The 19858-nt window shown below is 44.8% G+C and overlaps 1 protein-coding gene across 6 annotated transcripts in view; it reads right to left on the reverse strand.

The window, feature by feature from the left end:
• The window catches only part of CPM (carboxypeptidase M), a 43352-nt gene that overhangs the window by 14794 nt on the left and 8700 nt on the right, over positions 1 to 19858 (reverse strand). For 3 of the 6 annotated variants that reach the window (XR_007707721.1, XM_050708217.1, XM_050708216.1), the window contains exons 3-4: positions 8845 to 8938; positions 1277 to 1449 (exon numbers count right to left, since the gene is read on the reverse strand). Coding sequence is in view for 5 of the 6 variants with exons in the window: in XM_050708217.1 (XP_050564174.1) it covers positions 1277 to 1449; positions 8845 to 8938 (267 nt within the window). In the remaining variant the exon portion in view is untranslated. Of the gene's footprint in view, positions 1 to 1276; positions 8943 to 19858 lie in introns of all 6 variants that reach the window. The other 3 variants (XM_050708219.1, XM_050708220.1, XM_050708218.1) reach the window with 2 other exon arrangements.

The following is a 19858-nucleotide window of genomic DNA, read 5'->3' on the forward strand; positions in this document are numbered from 1 at the left end:
CTGTTGTATTTCAGGTGGAAACAGAGAATGATATTTAACACGCATATAGGACATACCCACACCTACACATACAAGAACTTAAAAACCTAAGTCAGGTAAGAAGGATATGTCCTTCTGTCTGTGTTTTTCCACTTGTCTAGGAAGATCAAGGTAACTGCTGGATGGCGATGTCCCTTGTATTCCTGCCACTCTGGACAGACAGCAAAATCAGACACAGGATGGATTCTGTTCCACCTGTACTTGAAGGTCCAGCCCAGGCAAACACTTTCTTCCTTTTTCACTCAGAGAGGTCAGCACAGAGAGTGTAAGAGAGTATTTTAGTTTCAGCTGTGTTAATTTTTTTAAACTCAGTTAGTTAAATTCTATTTGACAGCAAGGGGATAAAAATTCCTGCCCTCCGTACAAGTCCTATCTATTTGCTGAGGAATACTTTTCCTTCCTGATAAAAAGAAGGGCCTACACCAGTCACCTACAGAATTAAGCTTTCTCTCTACCTAAACTACCTTTTCACTTGTTCCTGACGTTGCCATGGCCAAAGATCCAGGCGAACTCCTAGCTCATAATTTTGCTTTTTCTTCACATTCCAGCTTTGCCCCTTTGGCATTTCTTCCCATTCTCTCACTCTCCCTCTTCTTCCCTCTTCTAATTTGTTAAACATTTCCTCCCCTTTTTGGTCTCTGCAAGTTACGTTAAAGAATGCAAAAGCAGCACAAGATGCAATGCTAGGTTACATTTCCTTCTGAGTGTTTTTCTAGCACTGCTATTAGCACAGCACCTATTATAGCTAGCTCTGCTTGCATAACTCCTCCCTCCCGCTCCATCTGCGCTCAATGTGAACTACCAACACGTTTGTGGCAGTCCATTCCACCAGCTCAGACACACCTTTTTCTCATTAAGAAGGGTTACATAGTTCTTCAGTTGAAGAAGATCCCCGGGGGTGGACTTTTTATTTCATCTTTCTTTGTGGTACCCTAGAGGTCTGAATAGGTCATTGTCCTTCTCCTCTCAGTTTGGGTCTCCTGCCCGAAAGGTTAGCTCATTATATCATTCTGACCAATTTTCTCTCGCCACACCACATATAAACACCAGGCTGACTCACTCTTCCAAAACCCTGTGCTGTAACAGTGTCTCTTCAGAACAGCATAGGCCTAAATTATCCCTAACGCATCCACTACGCTATTTTCTCCACCAAGTATGATTCAGTCCCTTGGCTATCTCCGATTATTACTCCCCACCTATTTCCTTTACCACTCCCACCCTCCTAAGTCAGCCTTACCTTCCTCGTGAGTAATAACAATGAGGCACTTTTGTAGCTTCAAATCCATCAGGATTCATTGTTGGCATGATGTGAATCCGGGTATTATTGAGTAACTGGGTAATATTTGGGTCACGTCTGTAGTTGGTCACCAGGTAGTCTATCAAATGGAGCAGGATTTCTCGCCCAACAGTCTGCAAAAGCAGCATAGATTTCATTTTAAGCCTGCTATGGAAGAAAAACAGAACAAAAAAAACTAACAAAAATAGCCCAAACCCACCGCTTTACGCTTACAGGGTTTTGTTTTGACTGGGTTACACAGACACACAAGGCACACAAGAACATTCTGGTCAATACTGTTTTGTTTCATGCTCTCCCTCTAATTACATTTAAAGCAATTTACAAGATTAAAGGAGTCACTGGAAGGTTTTCACAAGAGTTTCAAACCCAGATCAACCAGAACTACTTGTGTAATGGGAAACCGACTGTGTCAGCTACGCTGCTGAAACCCTGTGCGGATAAGGCAGAGCCTTATCAAAAACTCAAACTGCAAGGGCTGCCTGCTGAAGACCACGTGGGCTGGGAAACGCAGCCCTGCGCTATCTCAGGTGGTGCAGAGTCAGCTCTGGGCTGATGCCCCAGGGACCCTGGGCCCTGCACGTAAGTGCCAGTGCTCGGCAGGGCTGGCAAGTGATGGAAGAAGGGAAAGAGACTCCTTCCAAATTTACCAGGGTTCTGCAGAGTACAAGAGTTTGTTGTTTTTAATCTCTTTTTCTGTGAAATCGACTTTAGTGCAGGCTCAAGAGAAGCTGACTCCTGATACAGAGAGAAGAAAGGCTCCCCTGACACTTCCCTCATACCCCGTACCTTGCCGTACCCTATTGCTATGAACACGGGCACTGGGGAAACGGAACAGGTGTGTATGGATCCTTAGAGAAAGACGGAAAGCCCATTTGGATGCAACCTCTGGCACAAGGAAAGGCAGCGGCAGAGAAAAAGCTAAATGCTTGTTTCTGTTCATGTAAATTCGTGTAAGTCATGAAGGCTGGCAGGACATCTCCCTTTGGTCTGCTAGGTCAGATCTTAGCCAAAACAGTGACAATTTCCAGCTCCAGTGAGTTGAGAACAACCCTGTTCTGCCCCAAAAACCACCAGCACAGCGTGTTCACTGGACCAGGCTTTCCATGAGCATCAAGGTTGCAGTGGGGTTCCTAAACTCTGGCTGGGATGGGAACGAACCAAGACTGGCAACTGGATGTGCTCTGCAGATAGTTTCTCTCTACTTTTTCTCCAAGAACAGAGCCTGGTAAATCACTGAGGGCTCCACTTCAGAGCTACGGAGCCTCACTATCTCTTACAATGAGTCTTGCACCACTAACGTGGAAAAACTGCAGAGGATTTTCCCCCGCTCCTAAATTGAGAAACATGGAGTGACATTACGGGGTGAAACTGGCATCACAGATCAACATCCTCTTGCTTGCAGGCTGGTACAGGGAAGGTAAAAAGCAGATGAAATCAGACAGAGGGAAGGGAATATTTCTCCCCAGCTATTTGCTGCAGTGACAGCTTGTTAAATTTTCACATCAGTGCAATTTAAGCAGCAAATCCCGCTCTGGACACGGAGGTAAACCAGAACATGGAGCTCAGCTGGCAGAAGCTGGCTGGTACACCTTGGGTACACCCTCTGCTCAGGTTGGGAGCAAAGCACGTCTCTTCAGCTGGGCGGCAACTGATGCTTGTCCCAGAAGGAAGAGGGGAGGGCAGCAGCGCCAAGCACAGCCCCACAGAGCTGCAGATCACACCGGTGTCAGGCTTAAAACTTGCTCTGTGAAATTTAAGAAGGGGCGCACCAGAACCTGTCTTGTACGGGCAGCTCAGGTGATAGACATCTTGGGCAGCAGGGGGAAGAAGGGAAGGGGGAGAAGTCAGCCAAATCATGGCCCTGGGCAGGAGAGATAAAGCTAGCAGGCTCAGAAGAAACGAGAACAGCCCTACCACAGAGAGAGCTAGACTGCAAGCAAGACTGGACTGCTCTCCGGAGGAAACGGGAAAGGGAATCTGCGCCTATCCTGGTTCTCTTCAGTGTCTGGGGCAGGGGCAGCAACTCCGGGAAAAAAGGGGTAGAGAAGCAGGAAAAGGAAGAAGAAAAGGTGGTTGGAAAAGGATAATGTTCACAAACAGCAGAAGCTGACCGGTGCTTCATAGATGACATTCTTTGCACTCCAGAGTAAAGCCCAGACTTATTACATATGCAGCATTAAAAAACAACAACAAAAAACAAATCCTATTTTATGGGATTCCTTGCGTAGCTCTTGCTGTATCCAAGTACTTAGCTCCATTCAGCTAACATCTGTCAGAGAGGGCTGGTACTCTCATCATTTAAAGAAGTGTGTGTTACCACTTGGTTTTGGTAGAGCAACAGAGGGAGGGCTGTTGCTTTGGCCCAGATGACCCCAGATTTCTTGAGGAAGCACATCTGGAGGTGGTTAAGGGAAGGGCTTCGTTTCTGAGACAGTGAAGCTCAAGTTTTGGTCAAGCCCTCAGAAGGCAGCACCTACTGCCCAGCAAGCTTCGCCCTGACAGCAGGGCGTTCAGTTGTGCCCATGGAGTGAAGCTGGCAGCCGTTCCTCTGCTTTACTGTAATGCTGCAAGTAAGCCTTGAGACACTGGGGGCAGGTTGCCGACAGTAGTGCCGAGGACAGACACCCTAACACACCTCTAATCTACTACACGCACACGGGGAGAGCAGAGGGAAGACCTCTTGTCTTCGAGGGAACACGACGAGTATTCGGTTTTAATCGCAGCCTCCCCGGGGTGATGGCCTCGTGCCCAGGTGTGTGGCTTTGCAGTAGCCCAGACGAGGGGTGACACGAAAGCCAGCCCTTTCTCCCACCCCGGGGACACAGCCGGATGTCACGACCCTCTCACAGAACGCACGTCCGGACGTCACGGTGTCACTGCGTGCCCGAGGGGCAGACAGGCAGCAGAAGAGGCTTTCCGTGATCCTCGGGGAAGGCCGGACTGCAGAGCACAGGTCTGGCTGTCACGCCTGGTCAGCCCCTGCTCAGAGACCGAGCACTTGGTCAAGGAGCCCCGGCCACAGCTTGTTAAAAGATTAAGGTCAGCTGCCACCGTGCCCGCAGCGTGACGCTCCACTCCCGCGCCCCTGTATTTAACACGCTTTTACTGCCACGTGGTAGAGGCCTAGTGCCAGGGGGCGATGGGCAGATAGGCTCTGCCCTTTTTTTTAAAGATTAAAATTCTTTCCGTAAACTTGGCCTTTTTTTTTTTTTTTTTTTTTTAGCTGAACTATGGCGAAAGAAAGACCCGAACCGTCAGGTAGGACCTGTTCCAGAGCAGCCCGGCCTCGCCAGCCTCCCTGCTCCGGCCCCGAGTGCTGCGCAGAGCTGGGGCAGCGCGGGCGCCACCCGACCCGAGGTGCAGGGGGAGCCCCAAAAACCTGCCGGCCATAATGACTGGATTTGGGGCACCTGCAGCACACCCCAACGAGTCTGGGGGATGTCAGCTACGAAGGGCAGCCTTAAAGCCGCTGCTTGTGTGGACGCCACGGGGCACGCAGCCAGCGCCTCCCAAAGCAGCAGCCCGACCTATGTTGAAAGAGATCTCAAAGTTTTTTCAAGCACGAGGTTAGCAAATAGACTGGGGTGCTGGGAACTCTGCGGTTTCTAGTGCCTCTGACCTTCTTTACATCCTGTCAGCTGATATTGAAACCAGGTAGAAAATAGTTCCCTATACAGGAAATATATATACAATTCTTCCCCTATTTTCTCTCCTAGGGTATGTATTTGTAGCCCTGCCACACCTCTGCCATGCTATATCACACAATACAGATAAATGACATCGGATATATCCTGAAAACTTCATATAGCAGCCTTTATAATATGCAGACGCAACCTTTTGTCTAATGCGGTGATAAAAATTGTCTTGTATAGACATATTTTGACAGCATAAATGCAGCTGCTATTCACTTTTGGAAATGAGAACAAGAGATTCTACAAAACACTTTTTTTTTTTTAAAAAAAAAGCTCCAATTGTATCAATCACAAATAAAACTACTCCAGTCCTCAACCACCCAAGCCCTAATAAGGCACCATATTTCTGGAAACCCTTCTGTGGAGATGATTACATCTATGATGACATGCAAAACAGGGTACAGCTGCGCTAACTTCACTCACAAGATAAGCCACCAAGATAAACACACCCGTTCACATGGGCTAGTTGAGGCCCATCACCACAGGCTCAGCTTCGGGGAGAGAAAGAGGCAAATGGTGTTGCACCAGAAAAAGCAAAAGTTATCAGAAGGGGAGGATGTGGGAGAAGGATGGCACCAGTATTATCATCCTGGAAAAGGGATTGACCTTGTGATTGCTATCACACTACAGCTTCAGAAAGCTAAGGAAGCCCTGTCTGTAATGCAGCAAAGGGAACAAGCAGAAACGCACAGGAAGGTTACACTTCGGACATGCTTTCCCTTAGAGCTTTCCTGCTACAACCTAAGTGGTTTAGGAACAGTCTAATGAAATCCTCTGGCTCAGTTGTGCAGACTGGACTCCAGTCAGTGGCACAGCTGGTCAAAAGCTGACCGGTCTGCTCCGTGTACAGCTTAAGGGTGTTTGGGGATTTGGCTTTGGTCAGTGAGAAATGGAATGAGCTTTTCCCTCAAAGAGGAACGTGTGAATACCTACATACAGGAGGAGCTCTTTCAGTGAGAGCACAAGCCTGGGACAAGAGCAGGCTGCTGCCTAAATCAGAACGAGCTGGAGCTAAAAACAAACAAACAAACAAAACAAAAAAAAAACAGGAAAACTCACATCACTGCTCCCCACAGAGAGCAGACCAAAAAAACCACCTCAAATTTGCTTTGAGCTGTCTGTACTAAAGCACTGGTTGAAATACAGGGACTACAACACTAACGAGCAGGCCCTAGAGCAGCAGGCAACCTCTTCCGCATCTTCTTTAGTGCAAATGTTACTGACATGTCACAGGCCTTTGCATTTTGTGCAGTCTATTAGTGCCGTTTTGACTAAAGTGCCACAGAGCTGAAAGCAGCTGCACTACCTCTAATTATCAGGCAGAGGCTGGATTGCAGGTAGTACTGCTGGAAATGGTGACCAGCCTCATTCAGCCACAGAAACATTGAGGTAAGTCTACTGTTGCATCTATGGACCTGGGGCAAAAGTTCACTCTGTTTGCCAATGGCTGTCACAGAACAAAATCATTTAGCCTTGGCTGGTCATGTTTTATGCTATAAAGCAATTAACCTACTCTAAAAACAGTCTTTCCAGTTCTGATTAAAAAAAAAAAAAAGCTCTCTTCCCGGTGTTGTGTACTCCTATTATCTTAATAGAACTGCCCTGTTGGGCAACCCTCCAAATAACCTCGGTTTTCTTCCAGCAGCATGTGTGAACAGCCTGCACATATGCAATTCAGGCTTCCCCGTTTTCCGGTTTTAGGAGCAGCCTGCTGGCTGAATCAAGGAAAAGTGCCATTTACATGATCACAACAGGTTAGAAGGGCAGCGTCTCCAAGTGGTACCAGAGAACAGAGCTGCTCACTGCATGGAGAAGCTCCTCACCTTTATGGGAAGCACCACTGGAGCACAAAGGACATTCGCAGATCAATGAAGCTATAATCCTACAATCTCAGGCTATGAAAGACTGTGGAACACAAGTCGAAGCTTGTCATGCAGTTCGTGCAAAACTTATCTGCTTCATCTATTACAGGGGAAGCTGAGTCTTTCCCCAGTGACTAGTCCAGCAGTATTTTAGATTATGGGAATAAATATTCAAAGATCTCCAATGCTTCTCTATATGAGGAATTCATTTCCTGCCATCTGAAATGCTTTTATGGTCGGATAGGAAAACTGTGTTACATTCGTATGCAAAAATATATGTAAATATAAGGCAAAGATCATCATGAGGGCCTGAAAATGAATAGCCTTAATTCCAGAATCTTTCCTAGGGGTGTGCTTGGTCTGATGAACAAGCTAGAACGTGGTTCGTTGGAGAGACACGTACCTCAGCACGTCCTGCTACGGCACTGCTAGCTCAGGGAACAACCCCTCTCAGATAAACTGGTGATGATGCCAGTACTTAATCTCGCTTCGTTTGTCATAGTCGATGTAGAATTTTTTATCCTAGACAGTGATCCAGGTTGCCTGACCCCAGGAACACGCAAACACTGCGTGCCTCCGTGCTCAAAGCTCCTAGTGCACATCCAGCTGGGCGGTGACAGCAGCAGGAGCGCTTCATCGTGGATGCTCTGCCAGGAGGAGTGGCAGCAGGAACCTGCCCTTCTGCACTCCAGGACTACTGGATTGGAAAGCCAGGCCACGCTGGACAAGACGGTGTTGTGTTCTCCCCTCCAACTCCCTCCTCACCAAATTTGGGTCATCTGTAGCCATAGTCTTGAAACTTTCTTCAGCAGCCCGCAGGGACCGGTGCATGCAGCCGCAGCTCCTGTAGGCGCCCCGCACCACACACAGCACCCAGGAGCGTGGGCCACGCGGGGCCGTGAGTCAGCTCCCTCCCACACAGAGTTAAATTCCAAAGCAGTCAGGCTCCCAGCAGCATGCTGAGCACAGCCACTGTCAAACAAGGTGAAACTAGTCTAACTTGGGGAAAATTCCTGGCACACGGTGTCGCAAGTGCCTGGAGGCGTGCAAGTACTCAGACAGTATCGGTAATAGGAATAGCTGGTGGTAAGTTGTGCTTTACACAGGATACACTTACTATTCCACCTAGTTTCATTAATTTGGGGAATTCACAGTCTGGCATATATATATTTTGCCACTTCTGTTGAATTATTTACCCTTTATAACTAAAGACTTCATAGGAACATACTGTGTAGTTTAAATTTATCCTGACCATGCATCATAAAAGCAGGTAAAGCTAAAGAATACGGGAAATAGGAAGCAAGAGAAGATTAGAGGGAAGTGTGAGAAGATTAGAAGGAAGTGTGAAGCTTTGAATATTTCTATTTCAGATTCACATACTACACCAGGAAAGCTCATAATCACCATTACCTCCTTTATCATTAAAAAATGGGCATACTTTCCACAGCAAATTAGGCCTGAAATTGCTTTTTCTTTTGTACTCAGTGTTACCTTAGATGAATCTGTGTGTTCCTAGCTTAAGGTTCCTAGGAGAAATTGCCTTCTTAAAAACCGCATTTGGTGGTTCACAAGAACTATTATTCACTCTTTGGATGGGTTTTAAGCGTTTTATCACTCATATTTCATTTCTCGGTAATAACAACTTACAAGCAAACCATTACAACTGATTCATTGCCAGTAAAATTAAAGCCTCTGGGTTTACTCTTGTGGAGAAGACAAATCTCTTTCTACTTGAGATGTCTTAGGTGTAGGATTCTTTACTTTGATGGAAGGTCTCTTAAAACCCTTCTGCCACAAGGGAAATTTTCCTTGAAATTCCTCAGGAAACACACACACATTAGTTCTTCTTTGAGGATATACTCGAATAATGAACAGCACACACCTGAGAGAAGTTCACCCTAAACCTCTGGCAAGTATATTTGGTATAAATGACATTGCAAAAGTTGAAACGTACCTCATCCCCATGCATATTAGCAACATACTTGAACTCTGGAATGCCAATCTTATGTTGGGTTGGAAACCTTCCCAGAACAAGAACCCACAGGTCTCTACCTTTAAGAGGGGAAGGGGAAAAGACAATTTTTAAACAAAGTATAAAGTTAAACAAACCTTAAAGAAACAAAAAAGTAAAAGATTTGGTCATCAAGACGACCATACAAGTTCTTATATTTCATTGCTGCCCAATCTTATAATAGAGTGTTTTTAAGTAGACTTATTTATAGAAGTACTTGTTAAATTAGTTATAGGAACAATTGTGCTGTCTTCTAAATAAAAGCATGTAGTGAACCCTGCAATTTCAAAAACATTTAAGCAGTGATATAAAATAGGGGCTTTTTTTTTTTTTTAAGAAAAAACATTTTTCAAATTCAGTTCTGCAAGCAAGATTTTGTCAAGCAAAGTCACCAAGCAACTAAGTAATATTTGAAATAAAAGACACTTCCTCCAAAAGCATTAAATAAGGTTTTTCTGAAGTACATACAGAATTTTCCATCAACAAAGCAAAACTTACTTTGTATTAAAGACAAAGTCGAAAAGCTGAACACATTAATGAATTACTGCTCAGAAAAAAAAGGAGATGACAGGCACAGCTGTATCAGATATCCCAGAAATTAGCAAAATAAGAATTAATAGCTACAGGAAGAGCATTAGTTAAGATTACTAAAAGTTGCACAAGAAGCTGAACTTTAAGTAACAATACAAATATTTTGGAAGTCCTAATTTAAAATGAGGGAGGGCACATTACTGGTAGTGATCTTGTGGCATTTCAGATCTCTCTGCAGAACTACGCTTCCCACTAGGCTGCTCTCAAAGCAGGTGGACAGCTCTGGTTTCGGCAGATGGCAGCAAAGAAACTGGACCAGTTCCTTGATAACAGCAGTCACAGCCCAAAGGTTGCTAACAGCCAGACCTCGTAGGCACACTGCTCACAGTGCTCACACCTGCTGGCTGAGAGCTGCCAATAAGCAGCCTCATAGCTGGAAAGGAAAATAACTGCGGCACCTTGACGAACAGGAGAAAAACGTTGAAGAGAACAGAAGAAACGCTACAAGATGCACTGAAACAACTGCAAGGGAGGTGAGCTGAAGTCTGAGGTTGCCAAGCTAGGTTCTCACTTCACGGGTTGGATCAGAGCCTCAGGCTAATTAGGGCCAAGAAGCACCGAGGCAGCAGTGACAGCAAACTAATTCAGCAAGTGGTCTTAGCATCCCCTGGTTATACCCGGTCACTCTGGAAGACTCTGGATGTCTGGAAGACATCCTTATGGCCAGATGTTATGCACAAGGCTGAGATGCCACCGCTGACACTCATGACGGAGGACGATGTGAGCAAGCAGTCCATACTTCTAAAAGTGAGTCTGCAGTAAGTGCTTTGGTGAGGAAGCCAGTTATTCAGCTGTGTTGCATGCAGAGCTGCTGTTTCATTAAAAAAATAAAACAGCTTGTCTTCTGTAAATCTAGACAAGTAGCAGAGTGGAGAAACCAGAGATACCAGCTTTTAAGCACATCCTTAATCAAAAAGGAAAGGAACCAGCAGCCCTAGCCCTTCTCCCCTCCAGAACCCCAGGGGTCCCTTCCAGCCTCAGCCTTTCTGAAACTCTGTGGAAACGGAGGACAAGCCTTAGTGCAGCAGTACCTTTGGAAATGGGAAAAGACATCCTAGTGCTAAAAACAACAAAGAACATTACTTTTATTTATAATCCAGCATGCACAACAGTCTCAATCTAATTTCCAACATGTCATCCTTTCCCTGGCTGTATCCAGAGGTATCCTACAACGGAAGTCCTTCAAGAGTGCTCCTGATGAGCCTTTGTCCTTGTGCCCTCTAAACCATTCTGTCTCTCCTTCAGTCTTTCGGAAGATAACGCAGACATCCCTCCTTGGTATTAACTTCTCAAAGTTAAAAGGTAGCAAAGGACCTATATAGGGGATGCGATGGTGCCCCAGCCCCCTCTCCTATAGGGAGGGGGATAGAACTAAGCTATAAACCATGGGGTTTCCTGCAGAGCAGACATGGCTTTCCATAAGGCTACAGATTCACCCAGCTCCAGGACTGCCTGCTGTCAGAGGGAGTACCAAGCACACAGGCAAATCTTCAAAATACCTTAAAGCCAACAGGCTAAGTGAATTACATGTCAAAAGCCCTCTCAGAGCAAGAGAAACAAGCGCCAGCTAAAAGCATTAGTTTCCACAAATCCTTTATCACTTGCCATACAAACACAAAGCAGAGACATAAAAGGCAAGAGAGCTTAAAGCAGGACAGGACATTAAGCCAACCAATATATTAACTGTGTTTATATTACAGCCCTGTATCTAATTAGGTAGTATATAAAATACCCAACTAATCACAGCAGACAAGCAATATTGTAGCCCCTAGAAAACAAAGCATGTTATCTCACCAACGACGAGACACTGGGATTAGCCTCTGGTTTTGTTTGAATGGAAGCAGATCACAGGGGCTATCTCAAATCCGACTAACAGCAACGATAACATCCACATCCATCACACACTGACTTTTCAGAGCATCTCATGAGCTAACATAGAACAGCACCATATTTTAGCCACTTCCCTATACCAGCAGCACTATATTCGGTGCCATAGCTCTACGGCAACAAGAGCAACTAAAAAGGACAACTATTTCTGTGACGCTTTAGACTTTCTGCAAATAATATTGTATACTGATTTCAAATAAAAAAAAATCCAGTGCTTCAGAATCACGGAATGGTTTGGGTTAGTGGTCTTTAAGGTCCTTTCCTAGTTGCAATCTCCTTGTCGTGGGCAGGGACACCTCCCACCAGACCAGGCTGCCCAAAGCCCCATCCAGCCTGGCCTTGAGCACCTCCAGGGATGGGGCATCCACAGCTGCTCCGGGCAGCCTGTGTCAGTGCCTCACCACCCTCTGAGGGAAGAATTTCCTCCTTATATCTAATCTAAACCTACTCTTTTAGCTTAAAGCCATTCCCCCCCCTTGTCCTATCACTACACCCCCTGACAAAAAGTCCCTCCCCAGCTCTCCCGCAGGCCCCCTTGAGGTACTGGAAGGCCACTGTAAGGTCTCCCCAGAGCCTTCCCTTCTCCAGGCTGAACAACCCCAACTCCCTCAGCCTGTTCCCACAGGAGAGGTGCTCCAGCCCGCCGAGCATCCTTGTGGCCCTCCTCTGGACTCTTGCCAACAGGTACATGGTCTTCCTGTGCTGGAGGCCCCAGAGCTGAATGCGGGGCTCCAGGTGGGGTCTCACAAGAGCAGAGCAGAGGGGGAGAATCCCCTCCCTCGCCCTGCGGGCCACGCTGCTTTTGGTGCAGCCCAGGACGTGGTTGGCTTTCTGGGCTGCAAGCACACATTGCTGGCTCATGTTGAGTTTTTCAGCCATCAGCACACTCAAGTCCTTTTTGGTAGGGCTGCTCTCAATCCATTCTCCACCCAGCCTGTGTTTGTGCTTGGGATTGCCCCGGACCAGGTGCAGGACCTTGCGCTTGACATTGTTGTTCATGAGGTTCACACAGGCCCACCCCTGAAGCCTGCCCAGGTCCCTCTGGATGGCATCCTTTCCCTCCAGCACGTCCACTGCACCACACAGCTTGGTGGCATGGGCCAACTTGCTGAGGGCGCACTCGTTCCCACTGTCCGTGTCACCAAGGATGTTACACAGCACCAGTCCCAATACAGACCCCTGAGGAACACCGCTCGTCACCAGTCTCCACCTGGACGTGGAGCCAACGGCCACAACTCAGCGCGACCACCCAGCCAACTCCTTCCCCCTTACCCTTGGAGAGGTCCATCCCTCAGACTCTCATCTCTCCAATTTGGAGAGAAGGATGTCGTGTGGGACAGTGTTAAATGCTTTGCATCAGCAGGGCTCATTCCTGCTGTTATCGCTGCAACTGCACTCATGGGAAACACAAGGAAGAACTAAGTATAGGCTAGCGTTAGTTACTGATCTAAATTGGTCTTTCCAGCATTAGCATTTAGACTGTTTATAGTTTGTGTGAGGGCCATCTAAATGATAAACACTCTCATGAACTGAGCCGTCAATTATTTTCTAGCACTTCCAGCTTGTGAGAAGCATTACGCCTACCATTAACAATTAAAATAAATTCCTGGGGCTGCCCAGCCTGCAGTACTGGATAGTGTACCTGTGAGGGATGATGTAAGATTTCTTTCCATACACCAGTAATTTACTGCATATGAAGAGATTCACCAGATAGATAAAAGTTTCCTTTAATCAGTAAAACCCTAGATAACTCTGTTTTCATAGCTGAAGTTAACAGCTAAGCCACCTCCCACGTGCTTTGCATCAACTGAATGTATACCAAGAAGCCATTTCTCACTGCCAAACCAGAAGTGATTTCAGCTAATCAGTGAAGTATATTTCAAGTAATCAAGACAAACTTGTGTTTGTAACCGTGTCTCAGGACAAGTAAAGAGACTTCAGAGTTAGTGTTGGACCAGAGCCAGATTACACAGCTTCTACTAGAGTGAGCAGTCTTTTCACTTATTTATTTTGAAGTTCTCTAGCTTTGCCTTGGCAATATTCGTGGCATGGTATCGATATTCTAAACAGCTCTACAAAAGCTGAGAATTGAGATGGAGAACTGATACTGATCCCCAGATCCAATGGGAAAGAAACTAACTTATTTGTAGGTACTGCAGTCTGGATTACACTCCTTGGTTTGTTCTGGAACATGCTCATCTTCTTCACTTTGTTCTTTGCAGTCGCATTTATGAAAAAGAATTGTTGTTTCAAAAGGCAGTTATGGCTAAGAAGTGAAGCGAACTGACTGGGCAACGCACCAGACCCACTGCCAGCACCCCTCAGACTAGGGCTACGGATTTAAAAGCTCACGCGGAGGTCCCACTAACTCAGAAAAGGCAACATGCTGACTACAGTTCTTCTGGGCTGGCCACATGCTACAGTGACCTCATGGACAGGAACTGCAGTGATGCTGATGCAAGTTGAAGCAGTCCCTACCTAGAAAAGCCCAAGATAGGGTGAAGAGGAAAAAAGACCAAAAACCATCAGAATTTAAGGTCCCCAAACAGTTCACTCTGCCTCCAGGTGTGACTGAATGCCTATTTGAATAGTACAGCACTGAACACAGGTCATACAAACTTGTTCCGACTTTGGCTGGCTGAATTTTCAGATGTCTAAATCCAAACCTCAGGTATGAATCTATATGGATCCCATTTAAGTTGCCTACAAAAAATCACGCTAGATTATGAAAAGAGACAACATGATACCAGCCGTTATACCAATCAAAGTAAGAACCTCAAACAGAACTCTTGAGATTTGGAGTAAGCCACAGCAATTTACTTCTTTGTTTTTCATAACCTCTTTTTTAAGCAAGAGTAAAAATTATTAAGTTTTATCTCAGGTGTGGCAATAAACTCTGCAGACCAAGTAGAAAATCAGGGTGGTTTATCCAGAAAGATGCAGCTTTAAGCTGCAGGGACAGCCATCGTAGTAACAAGAGAATACAGAGGTGTTAAGTAGAAAGTACAAACAAGTTAACAGTCTGAAGAATCATAGTTATCTACTACTGATATCTCAGCAGTCCCGACAACTTACCCTACTGGGGCTTCATTCTACCATCTACCCCACAAACTGCTTAAATACGTTTCTGTCCCCTGAAACATAAAATCAAAGCAGTGCAAAATAAGAAGGGGGACCAGACAGACAAGGTTCTGATCAATGAGAACGTAACAGGGTGGTGGCTATGCCTTAGGCAGAGCTTGTATCAATCATGCTCAATTCCTGTACAAGCAGAAAGGCTTCAGCCTAGGTTCTGTGATGAGAACACCAAGTAACAGTAGTAAAATAACCATAACAGCTGATATAACAGCTTCCACTGCAAAAGCAACCACTACTGTAATTATGGTTTGACAGAAGAAAGAGAAACGATGCAAATAACTAGCATCTGCATTACTTATACAAAACACTGTGGGGAGACAGGGTGGCATGAGAGTTGCTCCTTGATAAGTTCTTCTGTAGATACACCACCGTTCCCACACAACCTCTTACACTCTTTAATCCACTTTCACAATACATACTAATATTGGAAACATTTCCCTAACTGTATTTGGCAACGTTCAGCTAAGTCTTGGGACACTCCATCCTTACACTAGTGTTACATACTAGTAAATCTAGGTTAACTGGTACCGTGCAAGGTATTAAGGGATCTTTGGTTTTCTTTTATCGTAGAGCTATGTCACAGTATGTTCCAAACTGCTTCTAACACCTCTTTTCTGAGGATTTAGTCAACCTGTGCTTACTACTACACAAAATTTCTTATTTTGCAGGAGGCGAGATCAAGAAATCAATACTGATTTGTCACTTCAAACTTTTGTGTCACAGTCATGGTAATCCGTGACTGTGCTAACATAAACCTTTCTTTGGCTTTTGTGATCTGTACTTGCATTTACTGCAAAGCTCGGCAATGCCAGTGTCAAACACAGTAGTACAGCTGCCCCCCATGCGCATGCACACTCGTGAGGTATTTCTGAAAAGGGCAAGAAGACAGAAATGTACAGACATTAAATACCTACGTTGCTCAGGATTGAGCCTGTAAGCTTCAAGAAGAAAGCAAAATGTTAGTTTCTCCATACCGAGTGTACGGAAATGTATCATCTTCCAGCAAAAACACTACCACATCTGCTAAGAGACTTCAGGAGAAGCTCCTTTTTGCTAAGCAAGTGCCAGCAGCGCCCTTGCCTTGTGTTACTCTGATTTGCCATCACCACTCCAAACTGGAAAGTCTAAAGCTATTTTGGAACTTGTCTTCTGCAAGAGGACTGCCAACAGCACATATGACTTAACTCACATTCTAAGAAAAGTTGAGTTACCAGCACGTTATTTATACAACCAAAAACGTTTAATCAGTATGACTGATATGATAGTATTGTAGCAGTAGCCTTACAGACACAAACAAATATGCAAGTTTAATCCAGTCAGACTGCTGTGTAAAGTACCTTTCAGATTACAGAAAGTAATAAAAGTGCCAGGGATATAAACTTTGTGAATTATCAACCAAAAAAGGCAGCTGTGTCTGCTCAGAAAACAGACATTCTAGATGTATAGTTTATACTCTGAATAACCTACATACCTGAAACTGGGGTCAGACAGATGCATGAACCACTGTAGGACAGATTTCTCTGTGAATTTATCCTTGCTGTCAGTACACCATGCTCTCATGGTCTACTGCAACAAAAAAAGATTATCTAAGACTTGGACTGGATTTCCATTAGTAAAGAACAACAAAATTGGTATCCCAAGAGGAGCTAGAGCATTTAAAATATAAGCAAGACTTCAAGGTATTTTGAAGTATTAAGAAATAAAGTAAAAAATAACAATAAAAAAACAGGTCAGTCACATACATTAACCGTGCACATCTGACAACATTCAGCATGGTGCATAAGTCAGGAAAACAAACCCAAAAGAGCCCACGGTAACGTTAGATTACAGGTCTACCGTGGCCAACTCAAACCCCCCAAATAAAGAGCATTTCTTATTTGGGGGGAGTGTAAAGGTCTTCCTGTTTTCTTCCAAGTATCCTGCTTAATGGAGAACTTTGAAAACAGGTCATACATCACAAGAACCACCATACTTAATAGGTTATTGGCAGGAGTGAAAACCATCGATAAGGAAGCAAACACCTGTTTGAGGATAACAGGAAGGAAGAGATTAATGGGAACTACCTGCACTACCTACGCAGCACTTAAATTTTATTTCACAGTGTTAGGATATCCCATGCCCTGTATTTCCACTTGTTAGCCTTCTGAGGGCTAGTACGGGCTGCTCCATCTCAGAAAGTATTTTTGAGATACAAAGGACCAGAACTTTTCAACAAGAGATGCACCGTCACTGACGCAGTTACTATGCTGAGCCCACTGCTTAATCCTTCTGCTTGCTTCTCACGTATCCCTTCTTACAGGCTTAAGGCCACCCCTCACTCAAATAAATAAAAATAACTCCCCACTATTCAATAAGCACCTATTTCCACAGACTATACCAGCTAATCCAATTTGGAGTCAGTACCTGATGAGCAGGACTGGAGGAATGACCCTTGGAAAGCCAGGTGCTGTTTATTTGTAACCAAAGCATTTGAGAATTGAAGGGTTCAGAACAGTTCATAGTTCATGTGCTGGCTTATCTACCTAAAGGTTTACAAGTCTTTGGTTGATTGCGACATCCACAGCTGCCTAAGCACTTTCATGGGACTCGTATGTTATGATGATGACAACCCTTTATTTCCTACGTACGTGTGACTTTGTGCAGTACCACTTCCAGTTCTCGTAATCAAGCTGAGCACACTCTTTATACGTCAAAACGTTAAAAAGCGCTAATGCAGAGCACAGTTTCTACAACAGCACCTTGTCTTTGAACACAAGAAATAGAAGGAAATAAAAAGATCCAAACAAGAACAACCCAGAAGGGAATACCATTTTTAAATTTATACACACTAACCTTATTCAGCGTTGGTCGCTGAGAGGAGAACACCACAGACACAGAATCAGCCCGAACAGGCATTCCCTGTTATTTACACTACCTGCTTTCATATTCACTCCCAGAAACCAAACAGACTTTTTCCTTCTTCACCGACTCTTGCTTCTATTAGCACAGGATTTTTAAACCTAATTCTAAATGTGTCTTATTTTATTTTCTGAGAGAGGTGTGAAACTGGTATACACCCAGCAGTTTTCAGAAAAGCAACTGTATATATAAAAGAAACATTACCCATTCACAGTAACACCACTGGATCATTCCAAGCAAAGTGACTGCCTATAATGCAAGCCAGGTACAAGGAAGGGGGTGGCTTGTTTTTAGTGCAATTTATCCAGATTAACTGGTTTTATTTGGCCTACCCTTCTGCCACCAAAGGCAGAGGAGGCCGAAACTGTTCCTGCCGCTCAAACGCAGAAAAAGGAGTAGAAAACCAATAGAAAACTACAGGCTGTTGCCTTTGATGGCTCAGAAGTCACTGGTGTACTTTGAGGGTCACAGCACACTGAGGTGCCTTGTCAAGAGGCTCGCTATGCACACCCCACTAGCATCCTTGGCATACCCCATGCATTACATTTGCCACAAGTATGGGAAGCTTCCAGCGATACACATCTCAACACTGGCAAGCAGGGTCCTAGAAATTCACACAGTGAGTGGCTTTTTCTTCTTAATTAAACTGGCTGGAGGGAAAAAAATGCAAGATCAATTAACTTATTTTAAATAATTCAATCCATATCATCATCTTTGTTCCTGATTTAATTAATAAATTAGCCTAGTTTGACCAGCCACTTCTAGATTCTTTCTCAAAATGGGTAACAAAAGAAAATTAGAAATATTAATGACTGTCTTAAGGCAACTTGTTTTAACAAACATTACAAGAACATAAAATCCAGGTGGTGCTTCTTGAAGAGACAAAGGTTGTCACATGTGGTGGTGGCCTCTGTTTCCTCTTGGATTTTGGTAGTCACACGGTGTGTCCGTTTCTCTTGGATTTTGAGATCAGCCTCATGCAGCTGTGCAAAGCAAGCTCTGTATTTTAACTTACTTTAGGTCCACCACCGTGCTTTGTCAGAAACTTGATTTGCACGCTGCCAGCAGCGCATACTGAGGAAGTATCATTCTGTGCTTAGCCTACTCCTGGATATTTTCCTAACTTTTTTCTCTAGCTGTTCTTGGGAAAAAAGAATACTGGACCAGACTGGACTTCTGAACCAACAGAGTAGGGCTGCATTTCTTATTGAAAGGAGAGTTTGCTTTATTTTAACCTTAAGACAATGTTACTTTTTCAGATCTGCACAAGCTCTCCCTGCTTAAGTGTCCCAGGTAGCTGACAACCCTTGGATGTGGAACATTTGCTAGGGACAAACAGGAAATACAGCTCAGCTGTCCTAAATCCACTGTGACCTCAGCAAGTTAACACAGCAGCTACAACCATTCAATTAAATAACTTCAACTACCACAGGCTGACCTTTCCCATAACAACAAAAAATGAGTAAGCAAGCCTTAGACACCAAACTGCAGCATGATCTGCTTAGAAGCATCATCTAACCTCTGCCACATCTCAACCACTGCAGAGATTATAAGAGTTACTGAGTCAGAAGTGGAGCCACTTACAGGCAGGGCAGTCTTGGCTGGGAGGGGAAAGAGAGCTTCACCCAGCCCTATGCATCTTCCCCCACCTGCCATCTCCAGTAACCTAATTCACAAAAAACATTGAAAAAGCCAAAATAGCAATCGTGCACATTAAGCTTTCATTCCCAAGAGAAAAGCCAGCCTTAAAATAAATATCTAGATCTCTTCTGTGCATGACCAAGCGTAGAACTGTCTAAGGAACAAATGCTTCGGGGTTAGAAGTCACACCTTGCCTCTGTACATCTAGTAAGTAGGTTCACGTTTGTACTCACTGAGCTAGCTGAACACAATCCGCCACACCACAGTTACGTACAGTAAAGCTTTAATTAGGGAACCCTGAGAATCAGCAAGACTGATAGCCCCAGGGGTGTACAGCCAGAAGGCATGGGCAGAAAGGCCATCCAGAAAGGATGCAAGGTGTGTGCTGCTCTTCTTCTGTGCGAAGAGGATGGAAAGCTGCTGAAAATACTTTTCTACCAACAAGCTGCATCCCCCGGAGCGGGGAAGGAGAGACGTGTTACTGTGCTCTCCTCACAACTAAGAGGAAAATGCAGACAGGACTATCATCTGAGGGTAGAACACAGACAGCTTTTTTCTTTTTAAGGAATTCCGACTAGAATTTGTTTAAAAATTAATAACATTATACTGCAAGTTGCAATCAACTCCCATTGCTGTCCACTAACATCAACATTCACCTGATTTTCCCTGTTCCTAGAGAAACACAGACCTTGTAGCACGGCCCAGAGACCAGCAAACGTAATCTGTGACAGGATAACGGAGAGACCCAATCTGGTAGTAGAAGACCATCTCTTCAATTATGGATATGTTTTCTATTTTTATT

Source organism: Cygnus atratus, chromosome 1 (assembly GCF_013377495.2).
Source record: "Cygnus atratus isolate AKBS03 ecotype Queensland, Australia chromosome 1, CAtr_DNAZoo_HiC_assembly, whole genome shotgun sequence".
Taxonomy (NCBI): Eukaryota; Metazoa; Chordata; class Aves; order Anseriformes; family Anatidae; genus Cygnus; species Cygnus atratus.